The following is a 26,838-nucleotide window of genomic DNA, read 5'->3' as shown; positions in this document are numbered from 1 at the left end:
AGGAGCATTATTTTTAGTTTTTTCCATTAATGTTCCGTTTTAAGGGTCCTCTGCATGCGAAAAAGCTTTTTTAAAAACTCCTGTTTGTTGTAAACGTAATTAAAAAGGAAAGTCGTTGAAAGATAAGAATTTATATTTTGACACCGTTCCACCATGCAATAAGCCTTTGAACAAAACCTGCTAACCGAATGGGCCATTTTAGATTTTTCCCAATTTTCTCGGAAGAGGCAGTTTCTTTAAACTTTGTATGAACATTGCATACTTATAGATCTAAAACTCCTAAGAAAATTCTGGGAAAGAAGTGGGATCTTCCCTCTGTAACTAGAGAGTCAGTGTAGCGGTATTGTCGCTTTATTGAATAAATTTTGTCGTCTTTAGATCGAAAGTCTACACTTGAGTAAAAGTTATTATGTAAATTACGACAAAATAAAGTTTTGTATTTGCATTACATTTTATAAATTTATCTTAACACGTTTTCTAATTGCTATTATTGCATTATAATAAATAAATTGCATTTGTAAAATTCATTTGTATTTTAATTTTATTATAAATTTTATTCTTACAGTTTCCCCATTCAGTAAACATTTCTGATTACCAGTAGTAATTAATACTTACTCAGTCCACTAAAAGTAATAAAAAAAAAAATGCCTTTGTAATATCCAAATATTTGATTTAATTATTAATTAATAATATAAATAATTTAATTATTTTTGAGCAGTTCTCTTCTTTATTGTAAGCATCAATTTGTTCATGTGTTGAACTGAAGAAGCAAAGTTTATCATCAGTGTAAAAATAGTTTTTATCGAAGTATATATACGTTCATCGTCTTCTTTTCTGGGTTTCATTAGGGCATACAATTTCCCGAAACTCGTGTGATTTTTTGATTCTCGTGATTTAAGGGCATACATGTGATGGAATTCTCCTGATATAGCTCTCTGATATCATGAATTCAAAATCAAACCCTGGATCACTTACAATATGGCGTTCATGTTACCATCCCCCGCGACGATCATTGCCCATAGCGACAACACATGGTCTGTTGCGGAGGAGGTCTTAAATTGAAATAAATACAAAAAGAAAATCCTAAATGTAGAATGCAATATTCGAAAAATAGCAGTCATTACATGTAATTTAATGATTTGTTTTCAGTTGTGTCAACCCATTAGTTTATGGATTCATGTCCAAAAACTTCAGAGAAAGTTTCTCTAAAGCTTTGTGCTGTAGAAGGAAAGTTCCAAGAAGACAGCTTTCCGTATCTCACACCAGGACTACCTCCCTAATAAACTATGTAAATTAAGGGAGTATGTTATTTGTAATCAGTTTTCTTAAGTCCATAAATTATTTATTGCTGTTAATTTTTTGTTTTTTAATTTCAGAAATCTTCCAAGAAAAGAAAAGCTTATTACAATTCAAGAAGAGAAAACAATTTTTTGTAATATATTGTACATTAATTCTTTGTTAATGTTCCTTCTAGATTAATTAACTTTTCCAATTTTAAGTCCTAGATTAATAAATAAAAGCTCATACTTTCCAAGATACTATTGTGATTATACATAAAAGTCAGTAGATTTATTGTTGTATAATTTTTCCAAATTGTAGAAATCTGTGTTCCTTTTCATATTTAATAAATATATGTATTTTTTTAATCATCAGCTAGTACTTTTTTCAAATTCCAAAACTTAAGATTGCGAGAGCCACATCAAAATTGATGATTAGGATTTAATGTTTTCTAAGATCAAAAGAAGACTGAATATCAAATTAAGTAATAAATGATCATATATTTAGATAGCTATGTACAATTTAGGACAATTACACTACATGAACGTTAGTCCTTAATTCAAAACAAAGAATATCAAGCCTAGTACAGTCAACATTCATATCTCTTTAAATTTTTTGTTTTACTTAAAAATATTCTATTAAAAATATATTTACAATCTTTTGTTAAATAATAAATAAATGGCAAAAATAATGCACAAAAATCACGGTTAGAAAAAGTTGCGGTAACGTAAGTTCAATAATGTACACTAACAAATGTGCCCTTAAAAAGAGAAATATAACCATTGAAATAAGATACATAAAGAGATGGGAAAAAAATTATATTAAATCTTGGAAGCTATTCGTATTAAGAATGGGAATATTCTAATATGAAAACTGAGTTACCACTCTGAAAACTGAGTTTTTTTTTAGTTTCAAGAAAAAAATTAATTATAATTAAAATATTTAAACTAGAGCAAATTAAAACATTTGGTCATACACAAATATTAATATTAGTAATGTACAATAGAAACATTATGGCCATGTGTTGTGAAGAGGTGACATTCCTGTACAAAATTTTACAATAAATAATTGAAAATAATAAATTCAGTCTAAATCGTTATCTACAACCGTGGTTGATGCACTCCCATGCGGACTCTGATCTCTACTTCGACCTTGTTCATCATCACTGGAACCACAATCTTCTAAACCATTCATCAAGGAATGAAATAAATTACCTGAAAAATATTTCATTAACACTATTTCGCGAATTACTTAAATATATATATGTATGTATGTAAACGACAGCCTCTTGCTGCAACTCACAAGGTTCTCACTTACACACTTCTGCATATACTGAACTTAAATAACAAAAACAGTTACCAAAAATACACGGCATGTAAAAATGTGCAGCACAATCAAATGTCTCGAGGGGAAAGCCTACCTACGCTCTTCCCCAGGCCTTCCCTAAAGCAAATTTTTCTATAAAATGGTACGAACAAAAGTAACTTATCTTCGCGTAGATAAATGAACGTATGGAGTTGTCAGAAAATCGTAGGAAGCATTTTCGAGAGACGGTAAAAAGAAGACCAACCATTCAGTAACATAGTACTTCGGAGAGGAATTACCTTGAATCTAGAAATGTTAATATCACACAATTCTATAGATAAGATAATTCCGTTCATTTATCAAAGTAGCACTCTCTAGTGGGAGGTCTATACACACCCACCCCTCCTCAAAAAAAAACCTTAATCGAATTTTAAGGTACAAATTTTAAATAGTTGCAAACAAACTTGATTCCAAAAAGTTGATAAGATTTTCAAAAAGTTATTCTGAAAATTTGTTTATTCACTCGAAATAAAAGATGTTTTAAATTTGTCTGATCACAGGCCATACAATCTAGTTAAACTAGTTTTTTTAATTTAGGGATTTACAAAACGTACATTTCCAAAAAAAAAAAATGAAAATCTGTAATCTACAGTGTACATGTGCACGGTAATGCTTCGTATTATGAGAAAGAAGTAAAAAAAATAGTGAAGGCACAAGGGCTTTCTTTGAGGCCCTCCCATCCTTTTGAGTTTTTACTCTTTTATGTTCTTTTACCATCAAATATGCAAAGAAGATCTTACGAAAGCATTAGTTTGAGCGAAAGCCAAATAGGATCATGTTACGTGACGTTTATGGTAAAGTTTTGTGGAACAATTTTCCAACTCAAAAAAGTGTTTATAACAATTTTATGGATAATATATAGTACTGAAACAATCATAATCTGTTGCTGTTCACCTATAAACCTATATAACCTATATATGTTATATACAGGGTGTCCCAAGCTATATGGATAACGACTTTTTCTCGGAAACTAAGATAGCTAGAAAAAAACTAAAAAATACGTATTCCCTTAGTTTTTTGTTAGGAATCCAAATTTACTTTGTAAATTTTTTTCGGTGCTTCCAGAAGCGAGATACAGGCACCAACTTCATTTTTTCAAATGGGGAGGTGGGGTTTTTATTTCAGAAATTGATTCCTCTATTTTTTTAAAGAAACTTTTACTCGAAAGGTTTTTTTCTGTGAGCGATATTTTAGAAGTTATGAATGAAAACATGATTCTTATAAGAAATGCCAAAATGATAATATTATAACGGTTTTTTGATTGAATAAGAAGAAAAGTACTATTTTATCATAAATTTTACTCCTCATTAATATTACAGATCATGCTCGAAATGGCCTCCACCATTAGAGATGCATAGACATGCACTTTCCTGCCCCTTACTGCCAAAGAAATAGATTCAGCTTTAACCGACTTACAGGCATCTATTATTCTCTGCTTTAGTTCATCTACAGATGCAATTCCGGCTTGATTCTGATACACCTAGATTTAGAAATGCTTTTAGGTAAGCAGAAATAAGAAAAGAAAGAAAAAAGTTATGAATAATCACCTTGTTTTTCAGGTATCCCCAAAGGAAATAGTCCATAGGTGTCAAGTCCTGTGAGAGAGGTGGCTACTGAATAGCCCCCGTGTCGATATAACATGCCCATCAAATTGCCTATCGAGATATCTCTTTACATGCCTCATGGTATTATATCGACATGGGGACGATTCAGTGGCCATCTCGTTCACCGGATTTGACACCTACGGACTATTTCCTTTGGGGATACCTGAAAAAAAAGGTGATTATTCATAACTTTTTTCTTTCTTTCCTTATTTCTGCTTACCTAAAAGCATTTCTAAATCTAGGTATCAGAATCAAGCAGGGATTGCATCTGTAGATGAACTAAAGCAGAGAATAATAGATGCCTGTAACTCGGTTAAAGCCGAATGTACTTCTTTGGCAGTAAGGGGCAATTGGCAGGAAAGTGCATGTCTATGCATCTCTAATTGTGGAGGCCATTTCGAGCATGATCTGCAATATTAATGAGGAGTAAAATTTATGATAAAATAGTACTTTTCTTCTTATTCAATCAAAAAACCGTTATATTATCATTTTGAAATTTCTTATAAGAATCATGTTTTCATTCATAACTTCTAAAATATCGCTCACAGAAAAAAACCGTTCCAGTAAATTTTTCTTTAAAAAAATAGAGGAATCTATTTCTGAAATAAAAACTGCACCTTCCTATTTGAAAAAATGAAGTTGGTGCCTGTACCTCGCTTCTGGAAGCACCGAAAAAAATTTACGAAGTAAATTTGGATTCCTAACAAAAAACTAAAGGAACACGTATTTTTTAGTTTTTTTCTAGCTATTTTAGTTTCCGAGAAAAAGTCGTTATCCATATAGCTTGGGACACCCTGTATATAACATTAATAGGCCCTCGTTAAAGAAAAGTATTTATAAAAGTTGACAGGATAGTATAGGGCCTTAATTGTATCTATTTATCTATGAATTAAACAGATACTGGGAAGAGTTTAAAGCAGAATATAGTTATTTGATATTTTATTCATCTAAAAGACATTTAATTATCTACACTATTAGAGCAATAACACCGATAAGATTAATCTAGCCATATACTACACATACCTAAAAACCCTGAAGGTCTAACTTGAGGTGGTGGAACACCAAAGAAAATTTGTCCTATTTTGTCTAGGTAATGTGTGTAAGAAGGATCCCTCTCTATACTCAGCTGATACTGTTCACATAGAACTGTAAATGCAGCCAATCTACCACTAGAAAAAATAAATAAATTAAAATTATTTTAAAAAAATAGCATTAGATGAATCTTTTCTAACAGGTAAATCTTATAACAAAATTAGCAAAAGAAATATTATTAATAAATTCTTACAATAGATCCATAGTACAAGTTTTTATTTAATTATATAAAGTTTGGAGTAAAACAATAAACTTTAGTTTAAAGGAAATCTATGAGGCAGAATTAAGAGTTTCAATACAGTTAATTTTTTGTCATTTAATAAGAAACTTAATATGTCAATGTGATGCTAAAATTCACTAAAGTTTGAAGTTGAAACAGCAATTAAATCGTGTCCCTAGCACTCTCGAAAGGAAGTTATGAAAGCAAATAAATAATTTACAAGAATCGGGATTGATAACGAACAACTGTCTGCATGAACTGTCCTTTTAAAGAAGAATTTTGACTGCAAAATCCTTTTTGCGAAACTCTACATTAAAAGGTGATATTAAAAGATAACTAATGAAAAGCATACATTATTTTAGATATGTCACATTCAATAAAAATATTAAATGAAAATAAACTTTGGTGATACAAAACTGATTTGATATTAATCACCCCCTCCTAACCGCAAAAAACAAAAACTACAGAGTAGGGCGTGCAGTACAACTCATTTGATTCGAGTTTGTTCCAAATGGCTTTCATTTCTTTTCTCATATTTGGCTGAATAATTTTTAACATTTACGAAGGTAATACTTTATTACTGAACAATTAATGCTGCTCCCTACTCCATAACATGCCTATACCCAAATAAAACGAACAAGTTTTCATTCCCAGAAGTGGTCGAATAATTTACTCAATCGTAACTTCAATTATCGAAAATCATTTTTAAAGATGAATTAAGCTTTCTATTCATTAAACTAAAGAAACTACTTAAATACCAAAACGTTGTACTACTTCTTGCGTGTTTGTGTGTTCATAATCAGGTTATGCTGTATCACTATTAAAAAATATCCTCCCACTCCCTGATGTCAGGTGAGATTACTCTCCCAATAGTATCCTAGGTGATAAAACAACTGAACCAAGGTTTATAGCGAAGACCTGGGAAGAGAGAGGCAAAAGAAGCCGGTGGTTATGGATAACACAACCAGGTCTCAACCCTACAATGCCTCTTTCAAGAAAAGTGACATTCTTCAAGAAAAATCCCCAAAATTAATTAGCAGCCTAGCGAAAATATATACATGCTTGGTATGACACTATCTATCTAGGCTATTCAAACCAAGTTCCAAAAGAGCGGGGACCGATAGTAAATTACTCTTCCCTAATTTATACTAAAAGTATTTTACATTATAATAATGTAAAGACCACATACCTGTCTACCGCTTTCAAAAGAAACCAAATAAAATTTAATAAAGGAAGAAGATATGGTGGGCCCATGTTTATGCAAGGGTGTTGCGTGGTGTAGCATTGAAATGTGATTACTGCTGTCTTCTTATTTTCTAAACAAAGGCACCTGGAAACGTAATAGCCTGAGTGATATTATATAATATTATAACTAACAATGAATAAAAATAATTTACTTATTATACATGTACAATTATTATTATTACTATTACAAGATTATTTTAAAATTAAATAAAATTGATTCAATAAAAAAATCTCAACTATTCTTTATTCTAATTTAATAAATTTAATTTAATTAATTAAAAGACTGCGGTACTTACTGCAAGACGACTTGTGCAATAAAAAGATCAACTTCAGCAATGTAACCGCTGGATCGTTGGAGTTCAACCAGCATTGTACCGAAACCAGAACCATCATAAGATCTTAAAAAATGTCTTCTAGCCATGACATAATTCTTTTCTGTTAGAATATTAAAAAATAAGACAAAAGTTAAAATTAAATGTCCAAATATTAAATCCAATTTCCTGAAGGTATAAAGATTATATTCCAAAATCAAAAAATAGATATCGGCATTGAGCCACTTGTGATTCAGTTCTCAGCGATATCTAGGAAAATAAAAAAAATGTGTAACAAAAAAACCAGTGATGACAACAGAAATAAATGTACTACCCCAAGAATAAATATGTATGAAAAAATTATATTACATAAAAAATAACTTTCTCGATTTAAAAAAATTAAATAAAAATCATAATTTCAGATTTGAACTTACTGTACTTCTTCAGGTCAAGGACGAATGAAAAAAAGATAAGAAAAATTTGAAGAGTAGTATGGCTCATTTGTATGAAATTTAAATTCATTCTACTTTCCTTCTGCAACTATATGAACTAACATTCTATAAATTTTATCGCGTTTTATTCATTAGTGTACAACATAAGCTAATATCTATTGTAAATAATCAGAAGCTTCATCAGAAGGATACCAATGATACCTGACTGGAGAAATTAATTGATCGTCAAAAAAATCTCTGAACATGCCTCTAAATTCTTCTCATCATACAATATACATTTTATGAGATTACGAAGAACAATGTTCGTTAAGTGAAACCCTTAAAAGGTTTCAACAACCTATGTGCCCAGAGATAGGCGAATAACACGATCTATAAGCAAAAAGCATATTTTTTTTAAAAATAAATGGTTGGTCCGCAAGCAAAGACAGTTTTGTTGTTACAGCAAGCTACTTTTCTTCACTCTGATTGGTTTAGATTTCCAAACGAGGGGCAGTTCTGAGTTAACTTTAAATTGATTCTCAAAATTATGTATCTGCACACACATTAAACGAACTCCCCAACTACTTTCAGCATAGTCTCCTTCTTTATCTAAGCATAGACGCCAACGCAAATCTTTCTTCCCATTAAAAATGTTTAAAGAATTCCTAAGGTAACGTTTTAGAGTCTAGTAAACAGCTGACCCTTGACAAAGATCTTGTTCCTGGTGAGTACGTTACAAAGTGTGAAAAAAACCAAAAACTGCCCGAAGATGGGTCAGTGAGAGCCTTCTCATCAAGGATTCTATGGTAAATCCAGCAATTATCTGATTATAGCAATGTCTCTTGGTGACATGCAATAATAAAGAATGTAATTCCTTAAGCTGCTTTTTGAACATCTTCAGAGCTTACCTAACAGGTTCAAATAATTATTTCTATTTACAAATCCAGTTAGTCACAAATTTGAATTTGATTAGATAAAACCTTGACGAGGCAAAGCTCTGACAACAGAGGAAAATCTGATAGCAACGAACTAAAAAGTAAATAACACCTATAATTTTTTCTTTTTATGGAGCTTTATTAAAAGCACTGCACACATTAACTGCTAAACAAAAGATATTAATCCATATAAGCAGCTACAAGCAAAAAGTAGAACAAACCGAAGAAAGCTACAAAAAATCGTTTGTAAAATGCGCGGGAATACTTTTAATAAATGTTGTCCAAATACAAACTGAAACTTGATTGAAAAATAAATTCAAATTAATACCTTTCCAGTAAATCTGGGCAACTGCCTGATGTAATAGAGGGTCCCCTCCTTTATGCTCTTCATTCATAGACCATCGTACCGCCGAAGATAAGAAACTATCTCTTTCAGGTACGCCAGGACTAATTAAACTAAATAACCTAAAATTATAATAATAATAATAAGCAAAAAATAAATTTATTATAAATACATAAATCCCTATTTGTTCACTTTCACTGACTTTGATAGCTTCCTAATATATTCCTCATTTGGTAATGCGTTAGATTTGACTAGGACTTCAATGTATAAATTTGCCAAATCGACTCCGCTTGCCTGCTAAATTAAAAATATATTAATAAAATCAGTAAAACACTCACTTCCTAAAAACCGCAAAATGGCAACCAGTTTTGATGGATACTTACCTGATCATGGTTCAGTAGTAGCGAAGCACCTTCAAACAATAAATCTAGGAGCTCAACATATTTTTTCTGGGATAGGTACCTAAAGTTTCAAATATACATTCATAAGACACAAACAATAATTAACTATGTGATAAAATATATGAATCGTGAACTGCATTATCACATTTTCAGTACATTACGAAAAATGAAAACAATAAAGTACCTGAAGTATAAAGTTTTATACATCTGATGAGCTTCATAGTAGTTTCCATTTTTAATTGAGTTTTCAATCTTATAAATAAGTCTCGATACACCGTGCACTTTATTTAAAGACATACTTGCAGCCATGATAATTATAATCCATTAAGGCAGTGTTGCCCTGCGCAGGCTGATTGTGTTAAATAAAATTTGAGATTTGTCATATTTTAAAACTTGCTAACTTAAAACGAAATAAATAAAATGTTACAAAAAATTAATATCGCTACAGCTACTCACAGACTTTTAATAAATGAGCATTAAAGTTGTCTGTGGAAATTCATAACTTGCTATGCTAAATAAATAAAAACAAAGTTTCGTTTCTTATAAATGGTTTCCAAGTTATAAATTAATAGATCAAAAGATAAAAAATAATGTGTTCATAAATGAATGAGAAAGTGATATTATTATTAACTTTCGAAATAAACCGAAAAATAAATTCATTTTACCTTACTTGGCAGAAAAGTGTTACTTTTATAGTGATAAAATTGCGAATCCGTCACGAAAGAATTAACTAACAAAATGCAGTAACTTTTTAAAAATTCAGAGCTCTGGGTTATTTCGACAATAATGCAGCATAGTGATGAGAATAAGAACTACAACAATAATGTTAGCCGCCATGACAGTTAATCTTTGCGTTTGTTCCCAGTTGTGAACTTTGAACAATATTATTATTGTAATTGCGACCAGTGTTAAAGATTCAGAAAGTAAGTAGAGTGCTTTTACTGAAGTAAGTAATATTTTTATTTTTATAAAGAATGTCGTAAGTTCTTAGTTAATAAAATGGTAAACATTTATTTATTGAAAACTCATGTTTCTCATGGGGGTCCATCTCATTAGTGTATATCTTATCTAGAATAATGATTTATTTCCCATTTATTTAGAGCCTATTTTCAGTTTTAGTGACAGTTTAAAAATTGTTGTATCATTTTTTTGAAACAAAGCAAATCGTACATAACAACATGCCCACATCGCAGGTGTTTCCCTAAGGCGGCTTATTTGTATTTAAAAACAAATGTGTTTTATGTGAATATTCAAATTTTAATATTTTGTTAAATAAGTTCCTAAATAGATTTTTTAAATGAATATTCTTTACCAGAGGTAAAAAATTTGTGTTCACGTATTATTTTTCATTATGTATTATTTTAATGACTTGATTAATTACTAGTTACCATTTTATTACTGATGTATCAAGGGTTTTTTGTTTTATTAAATTAAAGGTTTCTTCCGGTTAAATTTCTATTTAGTTAAAATAGTCGAAAGTGTCTATGTTACTCCCAGTTAGAGTGAACTAAAAAAAAAACTAATTTCATTATTACACCTGTATCCAACAGCATCGATTGCTTAATTTATTCTTAATTGTTAATATATCTCTATCACACAACACAAAAAGCATGCATATTTTTTTTGCAAAAACCCCTAAAATATCTCATGCTTATAGAAAGTATTGTTGAAAAGTATTTTTCAGTGTTCCATTATTTACCAATTCTGTCAATATTTACTTTGCCACATTACTTAAAAATTCTGTCAATACAGTAAAAGCATGTAATTCTAATATTTGCTACGTTTCTTTATTAGAACCCGTTTTGCCTAACTTTACTTATATTTATATAGAAATATTTTAACTGAATCCGTTCATCTTGTACTTGTTCTACTCCCTTTTCAAACATAATACTATTTTTATGAAAATGAACTAATTCTCGTTTGTAATGCAATGGTCCGAACTATTTTGTTTAATTTTTTTGTTTCTGTTTTTAATCCTTCAGAAATAAAAGTCACCAATTTATTTTTAAGATTAAGTTATCATGCAAGAAACATTTTTATGAACATTCAATAAATATTTCTTAATTCTTAGGTAACTACAGAAACAAGAATTAAAACTGTCCGGTAGGACAGTTGTATAAGGGTTGATTTCTATTACTTCTATTCTAATTAAAATTCAAAACCGAACCTTCATATATTGCACAGAATTTAATTTTGATGAATGTTAGCGAGTAATATTGCCGTTACGATTTTTTTTTTAATACATGAAAATACAAATACAATATGAAGTCATATTTAACCCAGTACGTATGTATATTCTTTTAAAAAACAATCAAAAATTATACTAAAAGCAAGAGCAACTAGCAAAAAATGTACTCAATAGATTTAATTTGAATTACGTCAAGTGGAAAGAGATTGGGAAAAGCCATTATAGTGTAAGAAACAGAATCTTAAATCCTGAGATTTTGCCTTATAGTATCTCTAAAATATATATTCTGCATTAAAAACAAATTGCCTTCTTTTAATTTTTTTTTTTTTTTTTTTTTTTTTTGTAAAGGAATTGCAGTCTTGAAATTCGTTAACGTTCATTGTGATAGTGATTTCAATTTCTTTTTTAACACAAAATTGAATTATCTGTTGTACTAAAATTCGATGAATATATAAGAATCTATGTATTTTAAAAGGTCCCCACTGTTATTTCATGCTGTTTCTTGTTCCCTATATTCCAATTAAATATACATTGTATACATTACATTTTTTTAAGTTATTAATTTTTTTTGTCTCATTCTCAGTCCTTTGATAATTTGAAGTGATTGAATCTGGGACGAAGTAAATTTCAATTGAGTTCTATTTTGCTTTTAAAAAGAATTTCCACTTGAATTTAATTTTACTTTTTTTACAATTTCGTCACTAATTTACTGTTACATACTAATTAAATTATTTTATTATTTTTTTTTAAAGGTACTGCTGGAATCCATGCTGTAAACATGTGAGAAAAAAATTTAAAGGAGCTAATTATTACACTTCTGTAATTATTCACCGCAAGTAAGTAAGCTAAAAATGCGATAAAAGAAAGATTACTCAAGCAAAAACAAAAACTGAAACTGAAATTACATATTCCACAAGTAGTATTTCAATGAAAAGTTTTTTGCATTATTTTTTTCTTTTCTGGATAGTGGCTTCTAAGAGTTTCTTAAAAAGATCTGTTCAAAGCATTCATTTAGATCTAAAACATTTGTTTCAAAAATTTTCATGGAAAAATTCCATTAGTGGCACTTTTGAATGAGGGGGTTGATAGACCTCTAAAATGCCATTTCAATTTAATGAAGGTTCCTTCCTTAACATGTTAACAGAGTTCAATGTTTTGCTAAGTTCTAAGTGAATATGGATGGATTGGTAAAGGCTTTAATGTATGCAATTTATGGTATCATTTATTTTACAATTGAAAGTGGCGCTGAAGTTCTGAGTTTGGAGACGATTCCAAAACCATATCAAACGGGATTCGCATTCCAAATATTTTCTCAAAAATGATTGCTACAATTATCTTAATTGTTTCACAGTAACGTTACACACACAAAGCTGTAAAAAGTTGACTTGTATTATTTTTACTAAGAAAATAAGTTTTTGGTGCTGAGGAGGGATGGTAGGTAAATGGGATGGGTTGTAAAACCATCCTTATAAATGTGGACGATTTGTTTACCGCTAAGATTACCAAGCTTTCTAGCTTAGCAAGTGGCTCGAGTTATCTTTTTCCATTTAGGGAAATCGTTAAGAGAGAGGGATTAATAACACGGCTTCGAATTAGTTTTTCGAACCTACTGATTGAAAATATTGCTTCGAGGTATAGGGATGTTTTTACTGGAGTTTTCAAAGAATTGACAATGGTGAAATCGCAGTCGGCCGCTAGCCGAGTTATAACCAGTAGTTTTGCGAGGGACCTTCCGAGGTTTGAAAAAAAAAATTCAAGTGATTTGCTCCGTCCTAATTAGGTCTGCTAGGTACTTTCGGATTATTCCGTCAACCTGCCTACGCTCGCCAAAATGCGCTAATCCTTTGGCGCCATTTCCAAAATAAACAATCTAAACACAGGTCGACGGGATAATCCCCAAGTACCGTCTGCTATTCCACAGTCTAAAACAGTGAGGGCTTTATTTTGGTTTTGAGATTTCTCTCCATAACTCGACTTTTAGTAATTTATGCGATTGTACACTTCATATTATTTGTCGTTGCAGTCTATGTAGATGATAGAGCTAATGTCGTTTGTTGCATAATAGTGAAGTGGTTGGCTACGTGACCCATACATTCAATAATTTTTTACATACGTATTTTTGAAGATATTAAGTGAAAAAATGTAAAAGTAAATTTGATGATTGAATTATTACTACGGTAATACTAAAGTACAACTTGATTTCACTAGGTAATGTTTGGGTGAAGAAATGTCTGATACTCCTGGGCGAGGTTATTTGCCTCCAACAGTGCCAGCCCCTGGAGCACATCGCAGGCAATGGCCTCCAATGATGCCTGCATATTTTGGAGGACAGTGGCAAGCAAAGCCATTTATGATGCTTGGTGCGCCTAGTCCCCAATCAGAAGGTATTGATTTAACGTCATCCAGAGCAGAACATAATGGAGAAGCTGGTGTAAATGGCCAAGTTAAAGAGGTGCCAGCTGTTAGCGTAATTGCCCCAAACCCTTTGGTACAACCAGATATTGAACCTAAAGAAGAAAGAAGACAACATGCGTTGGAGTTTGTACCTCAAGAAAACAAAATGCCACCAATTCCATACCAGATGGAGTATAAAGGGCTCCCCGCGCATCCACACACAGCAGTTAAGGTAAGATGCTTCCAATTCTATTTTAGTGTTGGAAAGGAATTTTTGAAATCTCATAGTGGTATACTTATATCACTATTAATCATTTGTTGTTCTCAAGTATTTTTATGAAGTGTTTGACGGGTTCGTCGAAAAAGTAATTTAAAAAACATTGTTTGATTGCAAATAATCTAAACTTCATGATTTGCAATTGTTATAAATTTGAATTATGGCTCTATTTGCCCAATGAGTGCTCTATTTCAAAATTCAATGTCAAAATAAAAATTCCCGAATAAAACAAACACGATTTTATCTTACGGTAAATACTTTTTATTTGGTTGGACCCTAAAAGGTTGCTAATTTCAAAAGTATTAATTAATTTTGACTTCCACAAACTTAACGGGTTTGTACATCAGTATCCTGACATGGTCAGTCAGAGTGATTTGTGTCTTTATAACAGAAAGTCAAATCTTCCCATCTATCACAGTCAGAATGTACAAGAATATTAAAAATGCCTTATTAAAGCTCCATGCATAGAATATCTTGTTAAGACATTTTAAATTTAATATATATATACATATATATACAGGGTGTTTCAGGGTTGTGTCCTAACTGAAAATATGAATTTAGGACCTCAAAACAAGAAAAAAATTTCCAATGAAAGTATGCCAGCAAACGCTTTTTTTGTGAGATATTCACGTTTAAAGATTTCCATTTTATGAATTATAAGGTAGGTTATAATTAAAAAAATTAATAGTGTCTTCCAACTAGCGTTAACGGGCATACCTTCATAGGAAAATTTTTTCTTGTTTTGAGGTCCTAAATTCATATTTTTAGTTAGGACACTTAACCCTGAAACACCCTGTATATATATATGTATGCTAAAATTAAGTTCAAAATCCTTTGTGTAACATATAAGGAAAATTGTGTGATTTTTACAAAAATAGAAAAACATCTATTGAAGTCAAGTTTCTGATTGTGAAGAATCTAGATAGAACATGCTTGTCGCGTAAGAAAATAATTTCATAAACGAGTTGTCGAGTTTGGGCTTGCTACAATTGTTCGATTTTGAGAAGTTTATGTCTTTAATAATTAGAAATGTTAGCGCCGTACAACTGAGAAGTTGTTGCAATTTTCTTCGGAACTGACCGAGGAGAGTTGACTTTGGACTTTGAAGTATTAACCATAATAAATGAAAAAATTACGTACAGAAAAAGCCAATAAATCTTGAATTAAAAATTCATGATTAAAGTAAAATACAAAATTTTTTTTAAAAAAAATTGATATATGAGGGGTAGGACCTGTGCCTGGAAGGCGAGTAACACTCTATGGCCTGCCCATAGCACTTACCAAAGTAACTTCCTGAGAAGAGATTGGCAACGAAATAACCCAGATGGGCGTGGATCAGTTAATAATTACAAAAGCCTTCCTCATCGTCAACTGAAGATTTCTATGTTGAAAAAATCAATTTCCTTGTGCAAGACGAATACATCTCAGTTGTTTCATGCCGCGAAACTTCAAAACTTGTGAGAATCGAACTTTGCAAAAAGCAGTCATAGTTGCTTTAATCATGACAACGCACAAGCTCAATTCTATATTTTTTCTGCAAATAATCACGCGTCTGTGCTTTCCAGCTTAACCTTCGTAATAGAATTCGCTTCGTCTGATTTGGTTAGGTTTTTCTAAAAGTCAAAAAACCCATTAAAAAAAAAGATTTGAAACGATTGAAGTTATAACGAAAATTATCAAAAAAAAAAATAGCATATGTATCGTAGGATGCAAAAATATTAGAATCCTGTAAGCTTCGCATGTATTTTTTTTTTAATAAGTTCATCAACTTTTTGAACCTCACTCAGGCTCAAATTTGTAAGTCCAATTTATAACTATAATAATCGTTCTGTAATATTATCTGTCACTGACATTTTACTGTAGGTACTGTAGAATAGTGGTAAACCAAGACACGAAAAGTCAAAATGGATCCGTAAATATAAAAGTAAACCAGGTTAAAATTAACTGATTATTATTATTAATTTTTTATTGGCTATTCACAATCTACAAAGATTTATATTTCCCTTCTTCATTGACATGTTTAGTTTATGTAATACTAAGTTTAATCTCAGTTGAGATTAATGCAATAACTCAAAATTAGAGAAAAAATTAAGAATTAACATGGTTTTTACGAAGATTGTTTATACGCTTATTGCAATGAAACTAAGAAATTTCTCTTAAAGGAATAAAACATCATATCAAGTTTTCATAATAATTTGTTAATGAGGATCCAGCTTATCGTCTGCACTTGATAACGGTGCACACTCCACAACTTTTTTTTCACAATATCAATAACTCAATAAAATTTATCCTAAGCAACTTTGGCTTTTGCGTAATAAGTTGTTTTTTCTAACTAAATTTTCTGTCTATCTCAATTAATACATTTTTATGAAATTAAAATATTCTATCCTTCAAAAACAGCTTCTACATTTTAATATATACAGTCTAATCATAAAATGAGCTATTACCTGGGCATAAGTACATTCAAATTAATTCACATTCATTTGTATGAAGTTATCTAAAAGCTAAAGTTGCTGTGTAGTTTATATTTACTTTGTTATTTACTTCCTTTTATTGTGTAGTCTGATGTAACGCTCAAAATCTTGACAAGTGTAGCATCTACCCTTAAAAGGAAAGTCGCCAACATTTATATAAAATCTGTTCCCTAATCAAAAAAACAATAAATATATTATTTAGAGAAGAAAAAAAATAATATTAAGTTATTCCACAATTCATGAGCAAAATAAAGAACCATTAATTACCAATTATTTTTTCTTTTTGTAAATGCTAGAAACGTATTGTTTTGGAGAGGTTACTTAGGAAGTTTCTCTTGACAGTAATAAAAAATAAACAAAAACTGATCAGTTAGCTCATGCGCACTGGATATTATTTACGAGCTGTATGAGCCAAAAATTCACGATTTCCTGTTTTTTGTTGTTTTTTTGTGAAGTAGGTATTAAAGTAAATAACATTATTTTTGCTTTACATTTTTCAAAAGTTATCAGCAAGAATTTTTAGTTACACAGAAGTTTTAATTATTAATTGCTGTATTGGTTGTCAACAGTTTCTTGACAAGCTTCAGAGTTTGAATTTAAAATGAGTGCTCTTTTTATCCTGTCGATTTTTATTCTTTAAATTATTCCTCATCTTTTGAACTCATTCATTCATTTTTTTTTTTTTTATCTCTAAAAGTAAATTAAAACAAAAAAAGACAATTACCGAACGAGTGTAGGTTAGTATTAACACTTAAAGTGCTAAAATTATCACAATCACCTTTTCGTAACATCTGTTAGGTTGTATGTAGCATTAATACTTCAAAAGAGTGGATGAATATAATTACTTATTTAAGTTGATTTTAAATTACATCTTAATTAATTTGCAGAAGTTGTAATTAACTGAGTGAAGTGTAATACGAATGTTACTGTCAACACCTTAATGAAAAATATTATTTTACATTTGAATATGTTGAATGTTGCACTTCAAAGAACCTGCACAATTGGTATCCAAATTTTTTTTTTTTTTTTTTTTTTGCCAATTGGCAATGATAATTTTGCTCACTTTCTGACTAATAATGAAAAATACTTATTTCAAAATTGATAACTGAATCCCAAAAATATTTTCTGATTTTAATGCCTATTTGTCTTTCTCAATCTATATTTCTATCTATGATTAGAGTTACGAACGGAATGGATCAAAATCTCTCAGCATTGCTAGCATTCGGGCAATGTTCTCTTTAAGACAAGTGTCCATTGCCGGACAATGAGCTGTTTATTATTTATTATGTAGAAAATATTACATATATTTTAAATATTTTTTCTGGTTTAATCTTTTTTATTGTTTTTAAGTTGGAAGTGGGGATTCCTGCACCTTTGGAAAGCAAAGGAGTTCCTGCTGAGAGTAAAGGAACACCAAGTCATCCTGTTGAGAGCAAGGTACCTGCCGTCGTGAAAACCGAGCCATCTGAGCAAGTGGCTGTACCAACACCACAGTCTCCACCGTCTCAACCACAGTCAGTTGTACCTGCTGTGCTAGATCCCGTTCCTTCAGTTGCTGGATCTCCACCATCTTCTACAAGTACTGCTACTGTTTCTGCACCTCCTCTTGCAGCATCCAGTGCATCTTCTAAGATACAAGGACAACCACCAGCAGATCATGTGGAATCTCTGTTGGAAAATATGTTCCAAGGAGAAGCTGAGACTCCTGTAAAAGCTTCTGTTATTGTTACCAATGCATCAAGGACACCAGTTCTTACTGATGATAAGGTTGTGTATGAATATTGTGTTTTGTTGAAGAAATCCATATTATTATTCAAGAATTTTTTTTGTGTTAAAGTGAAAAATCATTTATTCCACTTTCACTTTTAAAGAGTTTACCTTTTTTAGTTTCATATGCGTTAATGTTCTATAAATTAACTCCAGATATTAAATTTTTTCCTTAATTTTATTCTTTTCGGTGTGAAAGAGATTAATCCTTAGAGGATCTTGCTTCGGAGCCCTTCTAATTTTTTTAAAAGCTTTCTAACAATATTGGATAGTACTCCCTGGATTACGAATGACCATAGGGGTTCATACAACTTAATGTTTTATGTATTAATATTTTTGCTAATATCTTTACTAAAATTTAAAATGCAGGTACCCCATTATTTCTGATACAATCAAAAATCGTTAAACTTGTTCAGTGATGACTGTTGATAAAATTTGTTTATATCAAGCTTGAAATTCTATTTTATTAGGTAGTAGCCATATTGGAGGACAAATCTCCTGTAGAGGAGAAAGCAGTGTCAAAGGAGAATTCAGATCAACAAGCACCAGGAAAGGAAAGCCATTTTATGGAAGTTGAATCTGAGTTAGAAAAAATGTTTGCTGGAATTGTGGAACCAGGCGATGAAAGCAAATTAAGCTCTGATACTCCACCACCTGCGGACGCATCATCCAGTGCTATAGCTGCTAAAAATGCTAAAAAAAGGGCCCAAGCTAAACCCAAACAGAGGAAATCCTCCGAGTTAATGGAAAAAAAGAAGAAATTTAATAAAAGGGCAAGAGAAGCTGCCGAATGTAAGGCAAAGAGGCAGAAACAGGCAAGAGATAAAATTTCGAAGGAAGCATCGAACGATTCTAGTGTTGTAGTGGGGAGAATGAGAGGACCTTATATACATTTAGAGGGGACCAGGGAGGCACCAGACTATGTGAGTGTAGTGAATAGTAGTAGTGCAAGAGATGAAGAGGAGAGGGAGAGAGGTACAGACAAATCTTCCCACAGGAGGAAACATCACTCAGTTGTGGAAGGTACATGATAAAACTTTTTATTTTTTTAACAATTTATCGTGTAATAGTTTTATGTAACCACTCTATGTTTAATATCTGCTTCGTCATTGTTATCTTTTTTTTTTGTGAACAAGTAAATTTACAAATTAACATTTACATAGGTCAACTATAGAAGTTCATACTTTATTAGTGTTATTATAATTTTAAACGTAAATCTGCTTTAAGCCGAACCTAAGACACATTATTAGTTACAAAGCAGCTACCTCCGGCCGCGCACTAAAGCGCTCCGTATCCCACAGTCATGGGTTTGGCGTGAATTTTATTTGTACAGTAATTCCCCATACGCTAAATCGTACATATATACAAAATAAGATTCAAAATCATATTTTATATTTATCTGTTTAGTTCATTCAGCCTTTTAATGTGTACTTTTGAAGGAATAAGGAGTACACACAATAAAAAGGTTTAGATTAATTTATTTCTATAATTGCAGTCCAGAAATCAAGAGTTATCCTCAGTTTTACTATTTTTTGTGTAAGTTAATAATGTGGCGATTTGAGGATGTTTTTTTTTAAGTCAGTGTTTGGTACGGAATCATTTAATGTCATTCTTTTTGTGATTTTTATTTTTAAATCAACCTTAGTTATTAGTGTTATGTTTGTTTCTTGATTTCAGGTGTTTGTATTTCAAATACTTATAGAAATTTATACGTATAATTTTTTTATTTTTTTTGTTAGTAGAAAAATTATAACTAGTGTGGAAGTGTTTTCTTACTCTAGGGTTCGCATCGAAAATAGAAAATTTTTATATTTCATGTTTTTATACACTCATCACTGACTGAACTTAACCTCACTCATTTAGGTCGTGTGAGAGGAACAGGACTTTACAATAGTACTCTTGCTGGTAAATACAATTCACATAATGCCGACGTCACGTGGGTCTGCGTATTTTGCAAACTGAGGGCGCATTGTGAACATGGTTTAGGTAAGCCTATTTTATTATTATGATTATTGTTAATATAAAGTTCTATTAATTAATGATTGTAATAATAATAAGCGAGAGAAGAGATTAGCTGAGCGGTTAGTGCGTGCTGAATCCAAACGCGGAGATCACAAGTTCGAATCCAGCTGCTGTTTCTTAAATTTTCTCTTCCTAGGAGCTTCTTAATGTGACTGTCCGTCCGGAGATGGACAGTATTATCAGTAACGAGAGTTACTGATAACCCCCTCCAAAGGTGATTAGAGAATAAAGTTACAGTTATTATTTGTTGTTGTCGCTAGAGTGAAAAGTATAGAATTTATGATCACCTAACAAACCATTTTTTGGTAGACTTATTTTATTATGGTGAAAAAACAGCTGAAATATTAGGGTTGATTGAGTTAGTTAATTTTTGTTAATTAATCTTAATAAATGCTGGATATTATACTTATGAGAATCTCCCTCATTTGGAGTTCTAGGGTTATTAATTTTTTGATCTCTTCGATGATTAAATAATATTTTAACGTTTGACGCACGGTTTTTTGAAATCCTTTGTTTGAGAGGCGTTTGGTAGAATGGATAGACTGCTCTGAAACATGTGAATCGACCAATCAAGGCTGTCATCTCTAGAAAATATCGCTTTAAAGTGCTTAGTTCAGATTAATGAAAAACAATTAGAATCAATATTGAATCAATATAATTTTAAAAATAATTATTATGTCTCTCTAACTATAGTTTTAATACTGACAGACTTTTTAATGATTTTTTTTTTGTTTTTTAAGGTGGCGAACCTGCAGGTGATTTATTCGGCCCTTACATTTTAACTATCCCGAATGAAGAAACAGATATGAGAAGTCCATCTGACAAAGAAGTGGCGGCAGAGCAGAAGAAAAGAGGTGGTGGGAAGCAACTAAGCCTCAGAGCGGCAGGGGTGGCCGATCAATTTGTTGTCAGCTTTACGAAAAAGGTAATTTTTAAACATATCATAAGCATTCTTTTTATTTATTTCTTTTTTTAGCACTTATAAATAATAATGACATTTAAATTGTAGATAAGAAAGAGTCACCAGCATATGATAACAGATTTACCTGGTGAAACAGAAGTTTGGGTTCATGAAAAATGTGCACTGTGGGCACCAGGAGTCTTACTATTTGGACAACACCTTGTGGGACTTGGCGAAGCTGTTGCTGCAGCGTCTGTGACGGTCAGTGGTTATGCTGTTATTAATAAATATAAAGGAATATAAAATAAAAAGATTAATTTTATCTTAACTATTGTTAAACATTTTATGTTTAGGACGTTCTCACACCCTCGTGTATTTTTCACTCGGTTTTTACTTGCCATCCCGATTCTATGGACGCATTATAGTTTATATTTTGATTTGAAACTCAATTTTATTTTACTTATGGTAGTTTAAAGAAATAGTTAAAAAAGTACGAGTATAAGTAGTAGTGATTACGAGTTGGCTCATTGAGGCGTTGGCAAGTTTTCTGGTAGCTGGATAGGCCAAAATAGTTGAGAAAAGATATAAAGTTTTGGGTATACCTCTTATAATAAAGGAACAAAATTTTGGATAATTTTGGAAAACATCGTAATCATATGGTAGTAATTTGTTGAAAAGGTTTTACATGTTTTGTAGGGGGGGGGGGGTACTACAGGTTCTCTCGTCAACTGTAGGAAAAATAAAAAATTAATTCAAAAGATAAAGTTGTTACGCACCTATTTAGATTCACAGCACCGAAATAGCTACAATATACACATGTTAGTGCGAGTGGAATATAGGCAGCTTCTAACTTTTATTAAACACTCGCTTAAAGCAAAGATAAATAATTGTTGAATAGTTCCTAACCTGAGTAGAGTCGTGAATTTTAGAAAAAGCTATTTCACTGTTGAAAATATCTTCATTCTGCTAAACAGATAGACGGACAATATTTAATAAAATTACTATTTTGAAGGGATACTGCAAACGATGCAAGGATTCCAGTTCAGATATGTAAATTTAATAAAGAGAAGACAACTTTAACAAAAAATATCGTTAAAACTTAATTTCATTGTTTAATTAATGAAATATAATTATTAATAATTTTCTTTCCATCACCACCTTTTTTTTCTAAAGCGCTATCATTAAAGATTGATTGTTATGTTTAATTAAGTTATTATATTTCAGAAATGTAGCAGATGTTGCGAATTTGGCGCTTGTGTGGGTTGCGTAGCTAGGAATTGCCCTAGCAGAGCTCATTACGGATGTGCAATAAGTTCTAATTGGAAACTGGATAACGAAACATTTATTGCAACATGCCCTAATCACATCAAATTAAGTCAGGTTAAATAATTATTTTGTTTTAATTGTTTAAGATAAACAACGTTTCTCAAATTAATTGTTGATAGAGAGTCCGGACATATCCACGAACACCACAAATAAACATATATTTTTCGAGATATATGCATATAACCTAAGTGGTTATATGTTCGAGTTAATACTAGCCCGTTTTTAAATACAAGATTTTACATGATTACTTCATGGATTGATTTACTATTTATTGCTAATATTCAGTTAGCTAGAGGGTACTCCTCATTTATATAATTAGGGTTTATGAATTGTAAGGTTGGAACGCCACATTTGGGTTTTTTTTTTTTATTCTTCATTAAATAAATGCAGAAAAACTCTGGTGTTAATATTCACATGGCTTGTTACTGCTACTATTCTGCTCTTGTTGATTTATAACAATATTTTAGTAATGCACCTCAAAGTAATCAAAATGAATTTTCCCTAAAAAGTAATTCAGATAAAAACTTTTTATCAAAATAATTTCTAAGAACTTCCTACTAAGGAATTTATGAATACATTTCTGGACATTTAACTTCCCTTTGTAATATAAAACATAAAAGATGTAATACTAATAATATCCACCTCTTCTAACATGAATCCATTTAATCGTCTTTAATGAAATAATTCTGAATATCAAAAATTTAATAGAAAAATCAATTCTGTAAAGTGGTGTAGTTTTGACGGATTTGCCTTTAAACTTGAAATATTAGCAGCACAACCAACTTTTTTTTTTAATTATATGTACAAACTGTACGTTACACTTAAGTACAATCTAGAGCAATGGCTAACCAACCCCTTTCCCTAAGGTGCCTCTAATTTATTTTTCCTGGGTAAATCTTTTAAATAAATGATGTAAACCTTAACGAACATAATGTGTGGTGTATGTGTAGTAGAGAAATTCGTTGGTGCCTTTTTCGAAAAAAATAAATAAAAAAAGAAGCATTCAGCAAAGTGGCAGTTCTGAAAAAAGTTATTTTTAGAATATAGAATGTGTTTGAAGTTGCAGGCAGTTCTTACTTAATATTTACTTTGCTTCGATACTTAGTTCTTAAAGTATTCTACGATCACATTATTAAGTGGTTTTACCACTTATTTGAACTTTTGCCGAAAACGAAACGATTAACGCTTTTACCATTCTTCTCGAAACTTGTACAACTAATTGCACTTTATATTTATTTAAGCGCAGTTTTAGGGGGCTACTACTCTAGAGTCATTTTACTGAATTTTAGGAAATTCGCACTTAATATTAGCGAGGATGAATAAAATGATGCCATTTGACGAATTAATAGTTTCGGTTTGAATTTCATAAATTGTCTTAAGCATTTGTAAACGGTCTACTTACTCAGTTGAAGACCTATCCAGTTTGTTTAAATTATATTCATGAACAATTAATTTAGCTTCCATTTGTCCATTTAATTGTAAGAATGAACCTGCATTAAAGTTATGGTGTAAATAAAAGTTTATCTATCTATCTATCTATCTATCTACCTGCATTAAAGCTATCATACGTTAAAAATTCGAAGTAAAAGAAAACGAAGAGAGTTTTTTTTTTAAAGAAATGCCGTTCTCACCAGGATTTTTATATATTATTGCTTTTTATTGTATCTATTTGATTGAATCGAACCCGGGTTATCCGTGAATGGATCCTCCACTATACTGCGGATACCGATTACCCTTCTTTTTAATAAGATTGTAGCTATTTAATCCCTTCCTTCCAGAGCATATCTTATAGCTTATTTTTCCTCCTAGTGAATTTTAAATTGTTTGACCTTAAGCTGCAAACAGTAATGATCCCTCTATTCGAATACACAGCTTACATCCATCCCTCTTTATCAATTGGTTGATTTAAAAAAAAAAATAATAATAACTCAGATTTGCAAACAATTCAAAATAAACTGAGAAAGCTAAATTTTTCTTAGTGTAAATTGCCAACTCGAAATTATTCTACAAAAATACATTCACCTTTTCCATACTTATTCCTCCCTTACATTGCTTGAGGCTCTTCACACTCCTTAAAAGAAGTTCTGGTTTAGTCAATTTCAGTTACCGGCTGGAGTTATTAGTTCTTCTAATAAATAATAATTACATATGCTTTGTATTTTGTTTCTGCTCTTGAAATAACAAAATATTTATTAGAATCTTTATTTTATTTATGACACTGCTTTTTTTTTGTTTTTGTTTTAGATATCAAAATCCACATTGGAAAAAAGGTCTATTTAATCCAGCAGTGAGTGGAAACAAGAAAGGGAAAAAGAAGCTATTTTATAGAAGACTCAAGACATTAATCAATAAAAAGAAGCCTTCCAATTATGGAGCAAGGTTCAAAATTTATTGCGCACGTACCTATCTGTAAAACTTTAATCTTACGTTTCTTTTTATTTTATTTATATCTTTGGAATAATTCCAAAAAATTTGTAAATATATACATACATTTTTCAAAATATAGATATGAAATTTACTAAAAAGAAAACCTTCATATCATCGTCGGGCCTGGTAGCTTAAATAATAATAATAAAGAACACAATTTTTTTTTTTTTTAATTATTGTTTACGAGATTTTTTTCTGCCAATTTAACGATACAAAGTATTGTCATTTTAATAAGTATGTGATAGTTCGAACGGGCTGTGTGTATTAGTTACGATCTGGATTAGTTTTTACGATTTTTTTTTTTTTTTAACACATTCGAAAATGAAGTATTTTTTGTGTGTTTTGAATTTGTATGAATTCACTACTTTTTATTTAGTGAAAAAAAAAAATAAAAATAGTTTCCAAAGTAAGAAAAAATATATTCAGGCGAGCCGGGTGGTGGACGTGTGACAAAATAGTAAAGTCACAGTTAAATATTTTGCTTGTACATAGTAGAGTCCCCAGGTGATGCCTATAGGAAGCAGAAAAAATTTCACTTTTATCCCAATTCCTTCTTTTTAAATCTTTTTATTTATAATTTAAAACAAAACAAAAAAATCGTAGTATATTCTAAGCCCTTTCTATATGTTCATGTATTATATATAAATATATTTTTTTGTACAACGCAAACAGACTACTAATTTTTTTTGTAAAATAAGTTATATTTAAAAAAAAAGAAAAAAAGATGCAATTAAAACTAAAATGAGCCTAATTGTGTGTTTAAAGGAAGTATATTAGCGTAATATTTTACTGGATTGTATTGAAAAGATAAATTTTAAGTGCTGATTTAAAAAAATAATAAAAATATATATACACTACAATAATAAAGAACAAGTGTCAACATTAAAAACAAGATGAAGATAAAAAAAAAAAATTCTTCTTCTTTAAAAGAAAACTCCTCAATAAAACTTGCTTTTTAAATTCAGATACTTATACAGAGGAAACTTTGTTGAATAATTACTGATGAATTACAAAGAAATTTAAAATTGTCTTAATGTACGACTTTTCAGACACATCTAGTGTCCGTTTTGTAGCGATGGTCAAACTTTCTATTTATTCTTTAGTTTTGAGGAAATTCATTTTTAAAGGCTGACCCGACTTTTCATATGCCTCTCGACTTACTTTGTATTTCTAAAGAAAAGACTCAGATAATAAAACTAACGAGAATAATTTATATAATAATTGCAATATTTAGGTTTCTAATTATCAATACATCTATCTAACACATCTGTACATCTATAGAACGCGCTTGTAATATTCTTGTCATTATCAAAAATTGCCACATTACTCTGGTTAAGTGAACTACAATATTCGCACTATTTACCGAGTTCAGGGTCTCAGGATGCTGTTGAAAATGTGGTTAAGTCCGTAGTGCTGGATAATATCCGTTACAGACGGTAACCTAAGTTAAGTAAATCTCTACACCAAACTGATTAATCACCTCTGATAATGGATGAAAGGCCAAAATCTGACAGGGGTAAAATAAATATTCGTGCTAAGACTAACTAAATAATCGTGGATATAATTTCCTTTATTCTGACCAATTTAATTTTTTAACAAAGGACAATATCAATGCTAACTTTGAAATAGTCGGAGAAATCTCATCAATTTATAAGAACACAGCTTAAAATCTCGAGAGAATCAACTTGCAGTAATGACTCTTGCGAAACAATAAATATCAAAGAACATAAAAATATTTACGCGAGAACAAACCCGACTTTATTGAGTGAATTTAGGCATATTTTTGAATATCAGCTTATATTCAGCTCGAATTATATTCAACACATCGAAAACAATT

General features: G+C 30.7%; 3 protein-coding genes across 16 annotated transcripts in view; 2 read left to right on the top strand and 1 right to left on the bottom strand.

The window, feature by feature from the left end:
- The window catches only part of LOC141460998 (QRFP-like peptide receptor), a 245,397-nt gene extending 243,751 nt beyond the window's left edge, over positions 1-1,646 (top strand). For 2 of the 3 annotated variants that reach the window (XM_074141577.1, XM_074141579.1), the window contains 2 exons: positions 1,150-1,288; positions 1,377-1,646. In XM_074141577.1, the coding sequence (XP_073997678.1) occupies positions 1,150-1,288; positions 1,377-1,436 (199 nt within the window). In that variant the 3' untranslated portion in view covers positions 1,437-1,646. Of the gene's footprint in view, positions 1-1,149; positions 1,302-1,376 lie in introns of all 3 variants that reach the window. The other variant, XM_074141580.1, reaches the window with a different exon arrangement.
- A 112-nt stretch (positions 1,647-1,758) lies between these two features.
- On the bottom strand, positions 1,759-17,220 carry LOC141460999 (Golgi to ER traffic protein 4 homolog). 9 transcript variants are annotated; one of them, XM_074141590.1, is made up of 10 exons: positions 16,826-17,220; positions 16,532-16,728; positions 9,410-9,574; positions 9,208-9,286; positions 9,027-9,118; positions 8,810-8,946; positions 7,101-7,239; positions 6,749-6,889; positions 5,271-5,416; positions 1,759-2,492 (listed from the first exon to the last, which is right to left on the bottom strand). In XM_074141590.1, exons 3-10 carry the CDS (start codon positions 9,532-9,534, stop codon positions 2,362-2,364), a joined length of 990 nt encoding a protein of 329 aa, XP_073997691.1. In that variant the 5' UTR covers positions 9,535-9,574; positions 16,532-16,728; positions 16,826-17,220; the 3' UTR covers positions 1,759-2,361. The 9 variants fall into 9 exon arrangements, with proteins under 9 accessions (XP_073997691.1, XP_073997682.1, XP_073997686.1 ...); XM_074141581.1 differs by having other exon boundaries at positions 9,027-9,121; positions 16,826-17,214; XM_074141585.1 differs by having other exon boundaries at positions 9,027-9,121; positions 9,410-9,565; positions 16,826-17,214.
- LOC141460995 (uncharacterized) lies at positions 10,013-25,914 on the top strand. 4 transcript variants are annotated; one of them, XM_074141570.1, is made up of 10 exons: positions 10,013-10,148; positions 12,166-12,249; positions 13,622-14,039; positions 17,909-18,325; positions 18,796-19,348; positions 20,189-20,311; positions 21,088-21,272; positions 21,357-21,509; positions 22,473-22,628; positions 24,819-25,914. In XM_074141570.1, exons 3-10 carry the CDS (start codon positions 13,641-13,643, stop codon positions 24,852-24,854), a joined length of 2,022 nt encoding a protein of 673 aa, XP_073997671.1. In that variant the 5' UTR covers positions 10,013-10,148; positions 12,166-12,249; positions 13,622-13,640; the 3' UTR covers positions 24,855-25,914. The 4 variants fall into 4 exon arrangements, with proteins under 4 accessions (XP_073997671.1, XP_073997672.1, XP_073997673.1 ...); XM_074141571.1 differs by having other exon boundaries at positions 10,048-10,171; XM_074141572.1 differs by lacking the exon at positions 10,013-10,148 and adding an exon at positions 10,522-10,542.
- The last annotated feature ends 924 nt before the right edge of the window (positions 25,915-26,838 follow it).

This window comes from Rhodnius prolixus, unplaced genomic scaffold (assembly GCF_049639745.1).
Source record: "Rhodnius prolixus isolate KJV_2025 unplaced genomic scaffold, Rpr scaffold_6, whole genome shotgun sequence".
Lineage (NCBI taxonomy): Eukaryota > Metazoa > Arthropoda > Insecta > Hemiptera > Reduviidae > Rhodnius > Rhodnius prolixus.
The sequence above is the reverse complement of the archived record's forward strand: the minus strand, read 5'-3'. Positions and strand labels throughout refer to the sequence as shown.

Excerpts from the sequence above, each read along its gene's own strand:
- LOC141460999 (XM_074141581.1), bottom strand. The coding sequence starts at position 9,534 with ATGGCTGCAAGTATGTCTTTAAATAAAGTGCACGGTGTATCGAGACTT. Across the intron at positions 6,890-7,100 it reads ATTGCACAAGTCGTCTTGCA|GTGCCTTTGTTTAGAAAATA; the intron begins GTAAGTACCGCA and ends TTACGTTTCCAG. Across the intron at positions 2,493-5,270 it reads TAGACCTTCAGGGTTTTTAG|GTAATTTATTTCATTCCTTG; the intron begins GTATGTGTAGTA and ends AATATTTTTCAG.
- LOC141460995 (XM_074141570.1), top strand. The coding sequence starts at position 13,641 with ATGTCTGATACTCCTGGGCGAGGTTATTTGCCTCCAACAGTGCCAGCC. Across the intron at positions 14,040-17,908 it reads ATCCACACACAGCAGTTAAG|TTGGAAGTGGGGATTCCTGC; the intron begins GTAAGATGCTTC and ends ATTGTTTTTAAG. Across the intron at positions 18,326-18,795 it reads CAGTTCTTACTGATGATAAG|GTAGTAGCCATATTGGAGGA; the intron begins GTTGTGTATGAA and ends CTATTTTATTAG.